This window comes from Mesitornis unicolor, unplaced genomic scaffold (assembly GCF_000695765.1).
Source record: "Mesitornis unicolor isolate BGI_N332 unplaced genomic scaffold, ASM69576v1 scaffold6003, whole genome shotgun sequence".
Classification (NCBI taxonomy): Eukaryota; Metazoa; Chordata; class Aves; order Mesitornithiformes; family Mesitornithidae; genus Mesitornis; species Mesitornis unicolor.
Window position 1 is genome coordinate 6,283 of NW_010173965.1, and position 14,128 is coordinate 20,410.

At 46.8% G+C, this 14,128-nt stretch overlaps 2 protein-coding genes across 2 annotated transcripts in view; one reads left to right on the forward strand and one right to left on the reverse strand.

Annotated features, from left to right (window-relative positions):
• LOC104537871 (T-box transcription factor TBX10-like) overlaps positions 1-726 on the reverse strand; it is a 1,767-nt gene extending 1,041 nt beyond the window's left edge. The window contains 3 exon segments of the mRNA XM_010180886.1: positions 3-188; positions 262-445; positions 720-726. Of these exon segments, the coding sequence (XP_010179188.1) occupies positions 3-188; positions 262-445; positions 720-726 (377 nt within the window).
• Positions 727-4,377: 3,651 nt separating this feature from the next.
• On the forward strand, positions 4,378-5,301 carry LOC104537867 (olfactory receptor 5G3-like). Its single transcript, XM_010180882.1, has one exon. The coding sequence runs from the start codon at positions 4,378-4,380 to the stop codon at positions 5,299-5,301; it is 924 nt and encodes a 307-aa protein (XP_010179184.1).
• Positions 5,302-14,128: the final 8,827 nt, after the last annotated feature.

A 14,128-nucleotide genomic window follows, 5' to 3' on the forward strand; every position in this document is an offset into this window, starting at 1 on the left:
AGGCGTCCCTGGGGGGCCAGAGGGGGGCTCAGTGCTGCTGGGACCTGTCCTCACCCGCCCCAGCATCCTCATTGCCGTGTCCCCACCTGTATCTCTTGTCATCCAGTGGGACAAAGTCCATGAGCAGGACGTAGTCAGCCAGTGGGTCTAGCCCAGACAGCTTCACTTGGAAGGTGGGGAACATCCTCCTGTGGGGATGGGGGGGTGGAAAAGGGATGCCCTCCACTCCGGCAGCCCTCCCTGCCCCACTGCAGTACCAACCTGCCTGCCTTAGTGACGATCATCTCGGTGCCCAGGCGGTTGAACTCCTCCCAAAGGCTGCCCATCTCCAGCCGTGCTGTGGCGTGGCACACACGCCGGTTCTTGCCGCTGGTCCCTGGCCCCTCGCCTGCCCACCCGAGGCTGGTGCTGCAGGGGGACCCCTCTGCCGGCCCCCCCAAAAAGGCTGCGGAGGAGTGAGGAAGGTGATGGGGGGGGACTTGATCCTGCACCTCAGATGTAGGAGCAGACCCCATGCACCACCAGCCACCCCATTGCATCCTCTCTCTGTAGAGCAGGTGGGAGGACTGGGGAGTCCTGGCCCCTGCTGTAATGGGGTTTCATCCCCCTCCCCACCCCAGGGCTGCTCTCTTATGGGGCTGGGTGACCCACCGTCCCCAAAAGCACCGTAAGACCCCACTGCTGGGCATCAAACACTGTTGTCACGGGTGGATTTTTACCTGCCATGGATGCAGCGGGTGGTCAGGAGGTGTCCGTGACTCTGTCTCCTGGCACAGCAGCAGTGGGGACCCCAACAAAGTCCCCTTCCAACGCAGCGCCAGCTCCAGACTGTCCCCTGCAGCCAGCTGGAGGTTTTATGCCCCTGCTTGGGGGTGGAGACGTGGGGGCTGGAGCTGCAGTGGTCCTTGGGGGCTGGAGCACGGCCCCCTTCCCCAACCTGCCTTTGTGCCTTGATGCGATGATGATGGACGGGATGCGAGCGGCAACTGTGGGACTGCTGAGGCCATCACTGGTCCCCATCTGGATTTTGGGGTACCCTGGGCTGGGAGGGACAGCTCTGTTGAGGTCTCCTTGTCCCCTTCCTGTCACATATCTGAGTGAGGGGAAGATGGGGGCTGCTCCAACCCTCTCCCCTCGGTAAAGCCCCTCTTGGCATGCAGCAGCTGCCTGTGTGCTGGCGGCTCAGTCGACAGCCTGCCATCAACACCTGCTATTAAAAAGCACAGTGAGGTGTTGAGGCATCCTCAATATGCTGGCTGCTTGTGCAAAGCCTCTGTGACTCTGGGGATGGGGGGGAGAAAAGTGCTTCCCCCACCCTTGCACCCATCCCAAATGCTGGTCCCATCTCTGCCCTGGTACCTGGGATCCCCAGTCCTGCCCTGGGGCTGAGCCCCCTCCACCCCTCATCCAATCACGATGCCTCCTGACAGTGGAAGATGGATGGGGATGAGACGGCACTGAGAGGACAAGGGGTGTGTGTGGGGATGTGACTGACAGAGGGGTGGGGTGGGTGGGAGCAAGGCAGAAGGACTACCCCAGAACTCCTCACTCCCCTCCAAACTGCAATTGGGCCATGGACACCATCTCGTTGCACAACATGGGAGTGTGTTTGGGTGGGCTGAGGGATGCTGAGGCTTTGGGGATGGGTCTGGAGGGAACAGAGAACAATCTCACAGGGATGCTGGTGGCTTTCTGTCCTTGGCAGGACCCTGGTGACGGTGGCACTGGACAAGGGCTGAAATCTCTCACTTCTTTGCACAGAGCAGGCTGTTTTCTCCAAACTGGGACTCAGCCTTAACGCTTCTGCTTTGGGGTCAGTGCTTAAATCCCTCCTGTGGCCATTGAGTAAACCCCCTGGCTTCCGTATGCTGCAGGGTGGCCAAAGAGGGCTGCGTGGGCAGCACTGGGTTTTGGGACCAAGACTGATGCAGACTGAGGATGGAACATCTCTTCAAGCCCCCTGCATCCGTCACATCCCCGCATGTGTCCCATGCCTCGAGGCACCGGCTTGGCCCCATCCGTCTCCCGCTGTCAGCTGGGCTGTGGCTGCGGGGCCAGTATTGAGCAGGGAGATGAGGAGGTGCGAAAGGCAGCGCTGACAGTGGGGAGGAGGGTGGAGGGGGCTCAGCCCCAGGCAGGACTGCAGCAGCCAAGCTCATCCGCGGCTTTGCACTGCGCTCTGCAGCTGATTTTTCTTCTGGAGAGAAAAGGAAAGGCAAGGATGCGGCCCTGGAAGAGTCTGAGACCCCAAACCTCTCAGTTTTGCTGAGTGTGGAAAGAGGTTGACCACATCTGCTGCTGGGCTTGGGAACCTCCATCAGAGCCACCGGAGGCATGGCCAGCCCTAGTGCTTTCCTTCGTCCTTTCAGAAGAGCCCTTTTCCCCACTTGCTGCCCCTTTCAGTCCTTCTTCATGCTCCTTATCTGATCCTTCCCATCACTTTTTTTGGGCACCTCTACCTCAGACTCTCATTTGGCTGGTCCATTTCCAGCCTGATGGGCGGAAGAAGGTAAATGTCATCACCGAGGTGGATGAGCTGCCTCAGTCTCCAGCAGGATTGAGAAGCAAATTCCCCTGGAAGACCTCTCCAGGCAGAAGAAGGACATGAGGCTGACTGTGAGTTGGGTACCCAGCATGGATGTCCCAAGGGCAAGTCACACTTGACCAACCTGAGTGCCTTGGGTGCTGAGATGATGGCTGTGTGGATGAAAAGGAGAGCAGTGGATGGCATTTACCTCAACTTTAGAAAGGTAACCACAATCACCTATTGGCTCCTTGAAGCCAAATTTATGAGCTATTATTTGCAAACAAGGAATTTAAGATGGGTAGAAAGGTGGTTCTTCATCCACAGTGACTGGACTGCTGATGGACCCTGTTACCAGCCCTGTCTCAGCCCCTGTGGGACTGTGCCACATTGATGAAGTCCCCTTCATGTCCCTTGCATGATGATGTCAGACATGGCACTCGTGGAGCTGCTACTGTCTCTGAAACGTTCAAAAAGTGGATGTGAAAACAGTGTTGTTCTGTGGTTTGATCTGAAAAGAGCCCTAAGCCCTGTTGTTCACTAAAGCTGAGGTCACCTCCTCTGGGTCCACTTCTCCAAACTAAGAAATGCAGAGAAAAGATAATGAACTGCTTTGGGCTTTGTCCCTCTTCTGGGACTCAAAGAGATCCTCAGTCCCCAAATTCCCAAATTATGTGAAATAGTAAAGGTGTTTGCTGACAGTCGTTTATTTTCAAGCTCCCCTGCAGAGCTTCAGGCACATCTGTCTTCACATCGATCTCCAAGAGCAACAGGAAGGAAGCAGAGATAGAGCTGATATGTAACTGAGGGTCATTGTCTTTCAGTCCAAGCTGGAGCTCCAGTACCAGACTCATGAGTAAGGTCACTGTGTGCTGAGCCACCCATTTTCCATAGTTTCCTCTTGCAAAAAAAGGAACAGCTCCTATCTTCACCTCTTGCCCTACCTGCAGGGTCCTTGGGCTTTAGTTCTTCATGATACTCTGGACTTCCCACCAAAACCGGAGATCTGGCTGTCCTGTGTCCTTATCACACAACTGTGGAGAACGGAGACCTGTTGGAGAGCAGACTCAGGAGGCTTCCTCTCCCCATTGACCACAAAGGATTCCTGGCTGAGGACCAGAAGCTTTCCTGTGAAGAACATTTAGGAAGCTTACTGTCACTGAGGTGAGGCAGGTCCAAAAGATGATTTCCTGACCAAATATTTTCAAGGAGAGATTGCTCAGGTTTGGAAATTGAGCATTTCCATTTGAATACTCTAGGAACAGAGTAAAGATCTAGGAAAAGTTTTTATAGCTGAAACAATGTATCCTGTATCCAATGAAACCTCTGTGTAAGGTTTCATAGTTAGGAAGAAGTCCCAGCAATGAGGGAGGAAGTGGGTGGTTGAGAGATGCCAATGAGATGATGGATAAAAGCACTGTAAAAACATCCTATTTGTCTGTGTTTCAGGTAGAGCTGGATGATCTCAGAGCCCCAGGCTGAACACTAATAAAGGAGATTAAATGCAGCACTAAGGTAAAGATAGAGTGTGTGTAACCTCCCTACAACTTTTCGCAAAGGTCATTGCTGAACATCCAGAAGTGAGCCAGAGGACCATGCACCATGCAGTGCTGTAGGATTCTACAGCTCGAGGAAAGGTTTGCTTTTGCATCACTCCATGTTTTACCCACACTGTGATATGGCTGTTGGCAAGCTGTTTTTAGTTGATCTGTGCCTAAACTCTTCCTTTAGCTCTTGTATGATTCTCTCCTAGCAGGTCCCACTGGAGAGAGGATTTTCCACTTGGGAGATACCTGCTTGTTGTAGAAGAAACCTCCAGCAAGCAGTTTACACAGAAAGCATACGTCCTACTAATGACAGGAAGCAACTGCACCCAAGTGACTGAGTTCAGCTTAATGGGGTACACAGAGGACCCAGTGACTCAGGTCATTCTCTTTCTGATGTTTCTGCTTAGCTCTCTTGTCACCATCCTGGGGAACCTTGGGATGATTGTGTTAATCAGGGTCAGCCCACAGCTCCACACCCCCATGTATTATTTCTTGGGTAACCTGGCTTTTGTAGACCTCTGTTCTTCCACCACCATCATCCCCAAGACGTTGGCTGACTTTATGTCAGAGAAGAAGAGCATAGCTTATGCTGGGTGCATGGTTCAGGTGTTCACTGTTGATCTTTTTGGGGTGACCGAAGGCGTCCTGCTGGCTGTGATGGCGTATGACCGTTACGTGGCCGTTTGCCATCTCCTGGTGTATCCCCTTGCCATGTCCCCAGAATGCTGTTTCCAGCTGGTGACTCTATCATATATCATGGGGTTGACAAATGGCATGGGACAGACCATTGACATGTCCAATTTATCCTTCTGCAGCTCCAGCATCATCAGCCTGCTCTTCTGTGACATTTCCTCTCTGATATCACTCTCAACCTCCGACACCACCCTCAGTCATGTTATCCTAAGAACTGCAGCATCTTTATTGGGTGTGTCCAGCAGCCTGGTTGTCCTGGTCTCCTATGTGGCCATCATCTCTGCCATCCTGAGCATCAGTTCAGCCAAGGGCAAGAGCAAAGACTTCTCCACCTGCACCTCCCACCTCACCACTGTGAACATCTTCTACGGGACATCATTTTTGATGTACTTAAAGCCCAGCTCAGACAGTTCAAAAGAAGATAAATGGACTGTGGTGCTCCACACTGTGGTGACTCCCATGCTGAACCTCCTGATCTACAGCCTGAGGAATAAGGGGGTGAAGGAGGCTTTGAATAGATTCATAAAAATAAAATGATCTTGAATGTTGTAAATTTATGGCCGGATAGAATGGAGGTGTGGGTGATAGTCTCAGGTTTTGATTAAATATCTCAGATTGATAACACTTTGGGAGTCTTCTCACTTTGTCTCAGAAGCTGCACTGACTGATGCAATATCCTTAGCTGGTTCAGGATGCTAATAATTTCACTCGGTCCTCCAAGTGTTGGTAAGTATGCTTAGTAGTTAATTCAACCTAATGAAGACACAGGTGGAGAACTACAAGCATGCACGGCTCCTCATTTAAAATTTTGCCCTCTACTGTTTGTTCAATCCTATGTATCAGGCCAAAATAAACCAGAAGAATGTGGCAAAAATTTCTGCAATCGGTTGGACTCTAATTCCACACTGTGTCGTGTGATACTCTCCTGTTTGCTTAGAAAATCATGATAAGCAGGGGTTGACTTCTACTGTTCTACTAAAAGAACTTCCATTTCAAGGCAGCGTTGTAGTCATTAAGGGCCATAATAACCAGCCTCAGGATGCCAACAGCTTTAGCAAGAAAAATATATTAGATGACAGCAAGTAACTGGCATGCTACGCAGGAAATATTTTTTCTTTTCCATACTCAAACCTCATTAAATGATTAATAGCCCCGTCCATCTCATTTAACTTTAGACAGATAAAAAATTAAGTTAAATACGGTACTGGTGACCTTTGTTGTGAATGAAGGCACTCTGAAAGCATTTTAAGATGCGGTAGTGATGAATCTCCCCAAAGGCAAACACTATCCAGCAGCCCCTATCTCCTGCTCCACACCTTTGCTTTCCATCTCCCTGCTAACAGCAATGAAAGCCAGAATTTTCACAGTACCCTGACCAGAACAGATCACAGGAGCTATGGTGTTGCCCAGCAGCCTTCCCCTTCAGATCTGATGTTTTGCAGCCCATGCCAGCCTGGACCGATGTCATTGCCTGCCCTGCTATCTCTCCTGCTGGCTTCCTGCAGAGAGAGCTGCCGGGTGGTGCACAGATACTGCATACATGAAAAAAGTGAAAAATACTCCAATTTCGATATTGCCTTAGCCCATACACACTGCAAGCTCTGTCAGGACCATGACAAAATCTGGAGCAATGGCGTAGCCCTATCCTGGAGACATGAAATGACTTGGGTTGGAGGGAGAAGGTGCTCAGTTGGATTAAATCAAGTCAGGATCAAAGCAGTTTGCTGATTTATTAACGACACACAGTTAACAGGCACCCAAGGTCAATCAGCTGAACCCTCCTTTGTTCCCAAAGCTTCCTGATAATTCCCTGGTTATTATTTAATCCAGCTGGCAGTTGGCTGCCTGGCTGGCAAACATCCTCCCAGGCTGGCTGTGCTCCTGTTCCTCTCTTACCAGCCATCTCCTGTCAGAGGCTGCGCTGGCCCCCACGTGGCAGGGACCCCGGGAGGTCTTTATTACAGCCATCCACACCAACCAGGGCCCACTGAGACCCTGTTGTCCCACGGAGCCTTGGGGACAGCGCAGGGCAGAAGTTTCACACTCTCCCTGGCCCTTGTTTCAGTGTTTGAGCGCCCTTACAGTGTGCTTTTCCCCTTCCTTTTTTTAATTTCCAACTGGAATTTCTCATGTTACAAATTCAAGATAGAAAGTCCAAAAGAATAGTGATGTTATTAATTCCTTCATGTGTCCTTTCTTTGTCCCTGAAAAGGTTACAAATGGGTTACAAATGCATTACAAATTGGTTACAAAACTGTGCTTGACCATAGTTATCTCACATTACAAGCAGACCACCCACTTCGTGATGATGAGAGCCTGGGTACAGCCATAGCGAGCAAGGTTGCCCTCTCTCTATCACCTCATGTGTCTCCAGATGTGTTCATCAAGACCTGCTAAACTGGGACCTCTGTGTAATCTCTTGCTCTTCTCCCACTCTTCTGCTCCTCTGTGACCATCACCCTCAGGATGCTGTTTAATGCAGGTGCAGAGACGATTAACACTTTTTTCATTAAACAGAAGACTCAAGAATATTTTTAATGTTAAAGAGCATCTCTTCTTGCTGCAGTGACCTGTGACCATTATTTGTATGTAAAATACAACAATATTCAAGGAATTTGTATCCGGCTGGTATTGCCTTCACCATCACCCACTGTTTAAACAGGAACACCAGCTTTTAGTGTGCTAAAAACACAAGTCTCTGGCCACAGCATTATTGCTCTGCTCGATGTGGCTTCCTGCTGGAGCTGCCGCTCCCAAAACCGAAAGCATTTTGCTCATTGTGCAAGCAGTGTTTGGGGAAATCAGAGGTTTAGCTATGTCTAACAGCCCTCCCTGACCTCCACGGGGTTGGCTTCTGAGCATGAGAGTGGTGGGAAACACCACGTGTGGTTCTAGGAGGAGAGTTATGGAGAGGAGAATGAGCATATAGCCTTGCAGCGCACCTTCCTGAGACAATGAGGTGACTGGCAACTTGCAACTCGTTTTGCATTCACATTGATTAGCCATCAATTGGTTTGGTGCTCCTCTCCTCTGTACAGGCTCCACTTTTAGGTGGAGCTGCCTTAATTTTACTTAAATCTGTTTTAAACAGCGAGTTGAGCAAATACTGCTATCACCTGGGGAGGAGCCACCTTCCCTTGTTTAGGTATCTAGTGATTAGATTTGGGAATTATCTCAAATGTCTTTAGGTGAAGGACTGATCTCCTTAACTTTAAATATACCACATCACCTTTATGCATTGACTGGGTACATCAGCTCCCGTTAGGGCAGAAGAAGGCTCGGCCAAGTCCATCTGTGGGGTTTGGTGTGGCTCAGTGCAAGGCAGACACCTACATTTCTCCAGCTGAAGAGAACGACAAAATCTGCTGGTTGCATTGGCCAGAGTCACATTAGCTATGATGAGACCTTAGCTCAGAAATAGGTAACAACAGATCTGGGACTTAATCTGAGCTGGATTTAAAAGAAGGTGAAATAAATCCCATTCTGGAGGTCTCCTCTAGCTGCCGGGTAAAAAAGCCACAGAAACCTAGAAATGTGGTTCTTTTCCCCTGTTATTAAAAAGGTGTTGAAGACTTGGGCTTTAAATGCGGAGATCCTGCACTGGAGTTGTGACTCCTTTTCATCGTGTGTTGTCCAGATATATGGGAAGAACTATTCATGTGGAGCACAACCCTCCTCTCTTCAGGCTAGCTGGAAAGCAAGGTACCTCCAGTTTCTCTTAGTACAGAAACGACAGGGAGAGTCTTGGTTTGGCCTTACTCCCTTTAAAATCAATGGCCAAGGTATCTCCCTCTTGTTTTCAAAAGAGAATTGGGAGATACTGTAATGGCTCATTTTAGACACAGTTGCTGTCCTGTAGCAAAAAACCTTCCTGAGGTCCTGGTGGAAGAAGCAAGGAGACTCTACCCAAAGACTGGTGAGTTCCTCTCTGTGTCTGCCTTTACCATCATTCACAACTCAGAAAGATAATTTGAATGCAAGAAAGAGGACTTTGCATTTTCCACATCTTGAGAAAGGGGGAAAGTGAGAAGGGGAAGGTTGAGTTGAGCAAGGACAGAGAGACACATGGGGCAGGGCTAATCTCAGTGGGCTTTAGACACCTGCAGTGCCAGCATGTGCCTCTAAGGCAGAACCCAAGAGAAAGAGATGTTTCCTTTTGTGGTAAAATGTGGATATTTGAGATGGGACAGATGATGTTTTGTACTGTACAAACAGTGAAAATGACTGTTTTGGATGTTGTTAAATAGATTGTCTGTGTTTTAGGTGTCTATTCTCAAATTACAGCATAGTCTAAGAAGTCTAAGAAGGAAATCAATGAGGATGAGGAGGTGGCCATCTGATGTGTGGAATGTTAGGAATGAAACACAGAAGCCACCTCCTTCCCCCTGCCAAAGGTGGATGTAAATGACTGCAGTTGAATCTCCTGAACGTGTTTAAAGGTACTAAAGTGATATAGCATTACACTGCATGCAATCAACTGCCCTTTTCTACAAGGCACAAGCCACACTATCAGTTTCTTTTCCTTTCATGAACACCAAACATCTCATTTCCCAATATTTTTGGCAGCAGCTTTCACCCGTGGTTTGTGGTTAAACAGTCAATAATTTTTTTCTGAAAAGAAGAAAATAAAAAAGCTAGTCTTATTTTTTCCTTAGCAACAAGCATGGCCAGATTAATTCTAAATGTTTGCTTGTTTACTTGTTCTTTCTCCTCTGTTTTCTCACTTGACTGCACAGGAGCACTTGTGGGGACCTAGAGGAGTTTAGGGCGTGTGGACCATGCTCAGCATCTCATGGAGCTTGCTTAATCTGCTGATGGTTGGACTGCTCATAAGCTTAGTACCCACCCTTCACTTATCATAGGTAGAACCGGTGTTAAAATAAATACATAAATAAAAGAGCATTTCATCTGATGATTAATTTCGTGTCTCATGGCTTCCAGTTCCTCATGATCGAATAAATTAGGGAAATTTTGTTGCAGCAGCAGCAGCATGGAGTGCTATGGGAAGAGCTTGGCACAGTAATCGTCTTGAAAGAGCAATGAATATCCTTGACTTTAAACCTCTGGATGGGACAGGGTAAATAAAGTTATCTTGGTGACGGGAAGCAGCGAGAGCAGTTCTTTGGTTTCATTCTGTATTTAGTACTTTTGCTTTCATTTCTGTTCCTCCAAAACTGTGAACATACCTCAACGCTGGGTTCATCCACATTTTGGTACCTCCTGTTTCTTCTAGATTTGATATCAGCTTTCTGGTTGATAGCATACATCACGAGGAGCACCACGAGGAGGAGGACCCACAGCTCTGGGCAGTAATGCCTCTGTACCATTGTTTGGGGAGGAATCAGATGGAAGATGACTAAAACAGATTTGACTGTCCCACAGGCGCATAATCTGAAAGAAAGGCTGAAGCCTCACAAGTACGAGACATTTTCTGCCCCCTTCTTGGGCACCAGACATTATAGATTTGGGGATTACACAACTGATACGGCAGAACACTGAGTTTTGTCCTCAGCTGTTGCAGCTGTAAATAATCTACTTTTCAGTCTGCACATAGACATCCTGGGGATATTTTAATTTTGAAGCACATGATACAAAATAGCTTTTCAAAGGGAGACTTTTTTGTCCAAAATTGGCAGATGGGAATCACATGAACTTCAAAAAGGAAAAATGCTGAGTCCTGGCTGTTGGGAAAAGTTACCCCAGGCACCAGGACGGGCTAGAGAACAGCTTGGCAGAGATGGATGGGGAGGCTGTGGTGGCCATCAAGTTAAAGATGAGCCATCAATGTGTCCTTGCAGCAAAGACACCCAGCAGCACCCAGGGAAGAGCTCTGGCAGTGGGTCAAGGGACTTTCTGCAATGAACCTCTGACCTACAGCCTGAGGAATGGGGAAGTAAAAGCTGGTTTGAGAAGGGTGATGGGAGAAGAGGAATCGTCCTGAAGAAATGGTCATCGTGGTGGTGCAAGAAAACAGACAGCAAGGCTGATAGAAAGAGGGAAGTGAGTAGCTAATAAGTAGTCGTTTCTCAAACAGGCAATGCACATGTTTTAAAGTCATCTCTAGCGGACAACGTGAGAGACAGTAATCTCTTTTAAAAAAAACAACCCATAAATAAGAACAGAGGAAGAAAAATGTACCAAGTAAAATTATAGTGATACTGAACATCAAGATGTGTGACAGCAGATGAGTAGCAGGGAAAAAAAAGAAAATAAAAATTTAAAAAACAAGAAAAAAGGAAAAGGAAATGAGAGGAAAAAAGAGAAAGAGAAAAAAAGAAAGAAGGAAAAAGAAATAAAGAAAAAGGGAAAAATGTAAAAAAAAAAGGGAAAAAAATAGTGCTGATTGAAATTCATGCACGTAAGTGCAAATGTCTAGAAGAGAGTTACCCAAGCCTGAGTTCGCTATCCAGACACATGCATGGGTGATGCATCCTACCCTTGCAGACAGGCTTTCAGAGAGCTGCATCCGTGCAAATGCTGCTTGTAGGACCTGCTCTGAGAATCTACGTCCTGGGAAGCAATGTGCAGAAACATATTCAACCATAAATGGAAAACGACAGATTATCCCGAAAAAGGAAACGGCAACACAATGGGGAATTGATATCTGCATTTTGATCCACTTTTTCTTTAATACATTTTCTCTATGCAAATATCTAGTACAAAAAAAATAATATAACTGATCATTGCAAATATAAAACCATAAATTCCTTAAATTAATCCATTATTTAGAGTTATATTTTTTTCTCCTATGGTACTGGAGAATACAACGAATCTTTCAAATTGGAGTCTTCAACAGAAAAGCCGTGTGTTTCACTCCTCACCACAAAGCATTGTACACAAGTTGAAGTGCTTGGGCTCTGCAGGCGTAATTTCTGATGTGCCTTGGGGATCCCGTCCCTACAACCCCAGAGAGAAATCTCAGTGTTTATCCTTTGAGGAAGGCTCACTCTCTTTTCAGGTGCCCAGAGACCCTTTGGTAACTTATCCTGCGGGCATGGGGTAAAACTTAAATCTTCCAGCCACATTGGAGCCTATGGTAGGGAAACTTGATTTCAGAAAGACCAATGGAGTTTGCTTTTTAATTTCAGCTCAAGGACCACTGAGTATCTTTCTAAGAATGGCTCAAGCTACCATTGACCAGAAAGAAGGCAAAATTTTAAGAGGTTTTGAGACAATTTTTGCTGGATAGGGGAGGACTTATTTAACCATTGTGTCCACACCCTGCAGAAGCAGGAACCGGCATGAAGCAATACTGAAGTTTTCCTGAAGGGAAAACCCCATACTCCAGTACATCTAAATCTTCATTCCTAACTAAAATGTTAGAAAAAAAATTGCTGATATTTGCAGATCCAAGAGGTGCGGGAAAGATGCTGTGTAAGTGTAATTCACGTTAGAAGGGGTTGGTTTTCCCTTGAAGCTACACATGCAGGAAATTACAATCAGGTATGCTGGTCTCACTTTAATTGACCCAAACATATCACTACAGAGTCAGAAAATCACTCCAGTGTGGTCTGTTATCTGTTTAATGCAGCACTAACTAATGCGGCAAATTAATATTAATAATTAATAATATGATATTATTGTATTTGCATGCCCCTAAATAAGAACACCTCTCCCACAACAAAGGGGAAGAAATCCTCCCAAATATGCCCACATATTAGAAAGAATTTGAATGCTCATGAGAAGACATAATTTACAAGATCCTTTGCAAGACCAATTCTTTCCAAAATGTGCCAGTCAGAGCTTTAAGATTTAAGCTATAATATAATAATATTTGCCTAATAATAATGCAGGAAAGACAGACAATCCTAAAAACACTTGCATTATCAGTGAAATTTTGGAGTAAATTAATTTATAAGCAGCTCTAGAACATGGACAGTTGATACTTTTTACGAAAGAGGATTTACTCAATGTTAGAACAATATTGAATTCTGTGGCTTGAAAGAGGTGGCTTAGAGTAGAAGGGGTCAAGCTAAATAAAGATTACATGTGGGAGAGAGACAATATATTTCATAACTTTGTTTTCAAATTTTTTTTAGAAGATGGCTAAGGTTTTGCTTTAGTACAATAAACCGGATTTATTCTTTTCTTTGATCTGTTCAAGGATAGTCTTTAGGAGGAGACAGGACATGACCATGCTTTGCATACATTACATGCAGACCACCTGGGCTTCTTGCTTTCCTGGATGGGTCTCCCTCATGGAAAGCTACCAGTTCGGAGTCCCCATGTTGACATGCTTCTTTGCCTAGGAGCAGGGTGGAATTTTATCCCTTGTGACAGGGAGTCACTCAACTTGGCCACGAACAGTCTTTCAAGACATTGTCTGAGTAGTCTTGGCTTTTCCCAGGATGTCATCTGACGTTGACACCATAGAAAGACTCCATGCTTCTGGCCATACATTGTATTCAGATGCACCCCATGTGTTTGATGGCTTCAAGACCCTCAACATTGTCCAACAAGCCCCCAGCCCCCCCATCCCCTGACTCTCATACTTATGCATCTCTCCATCCAGGCAAAATTTATTTTCCATCCTGGCTGCAGCTTATTAATAATTTCTGCTTCCAGGTTTCAGGGGTTGAGTCATCTCGGTCCAGGAGTCATCTTATCTAATTGTAGGCTTTCACATGTGAATTAGTCACCATAGGTTCCCCTTATGGAGACAACTATGCATCTGGGGGCTTTGATTCATCTGGTCTAATTTAAACACCCACATCAAGGCGAGATTCATTTTTCTGGAAAAAATGCTTGGTTTTCTCTCCTTGCTGCTTGGCAGTGAAGGGTTATGGGCTGACACGGCTACATGGCAAATGTGAAATTTGTACAGAGCAGTCACACTTACTGTGGTTTAGGCCCAGTGCATAACTGAGCACCACAATGCCCCAGAAAGGGCCAGTCAAAATAAGGACTGGGAGGGCTTCTCACCACTTAAAAAGGTCACAGGCAAAAGACAGACTCATCATAAGGAATAAAAACAAAACAATTTTAATTTGTTACCAACATCAGAGTAGAACAATGGAAGATACAACCAGATCTTAAAATCAAAACACCTTTCCCCCACCCCTCCCTTCTTCCCGGGCTCAGCTTTTGTTCCCGGTTTCTTCACCTTCCCCCTCCCCCTTTGCCTTGAGGCGCAGGAGGATGGGAGTGGGGGTTGCAGTCGGTTTTCACACCATGTGCTCCTCAGGAGTAGGAAAACTCAGCCCAGTGTCTCTCTCTGCTTCACGTGGCCCCTTCCTTTCCATAGGGGAGAAAGTCCTCAGAAGTCCAATATGGGTCTGCCCACAGCTGCAGTTTCCCTCACACATGAGCTGCTCCAGCACACACTGCCCGGAGACACAGCTTCTTCAGGGGCAGGCCCTGCTCT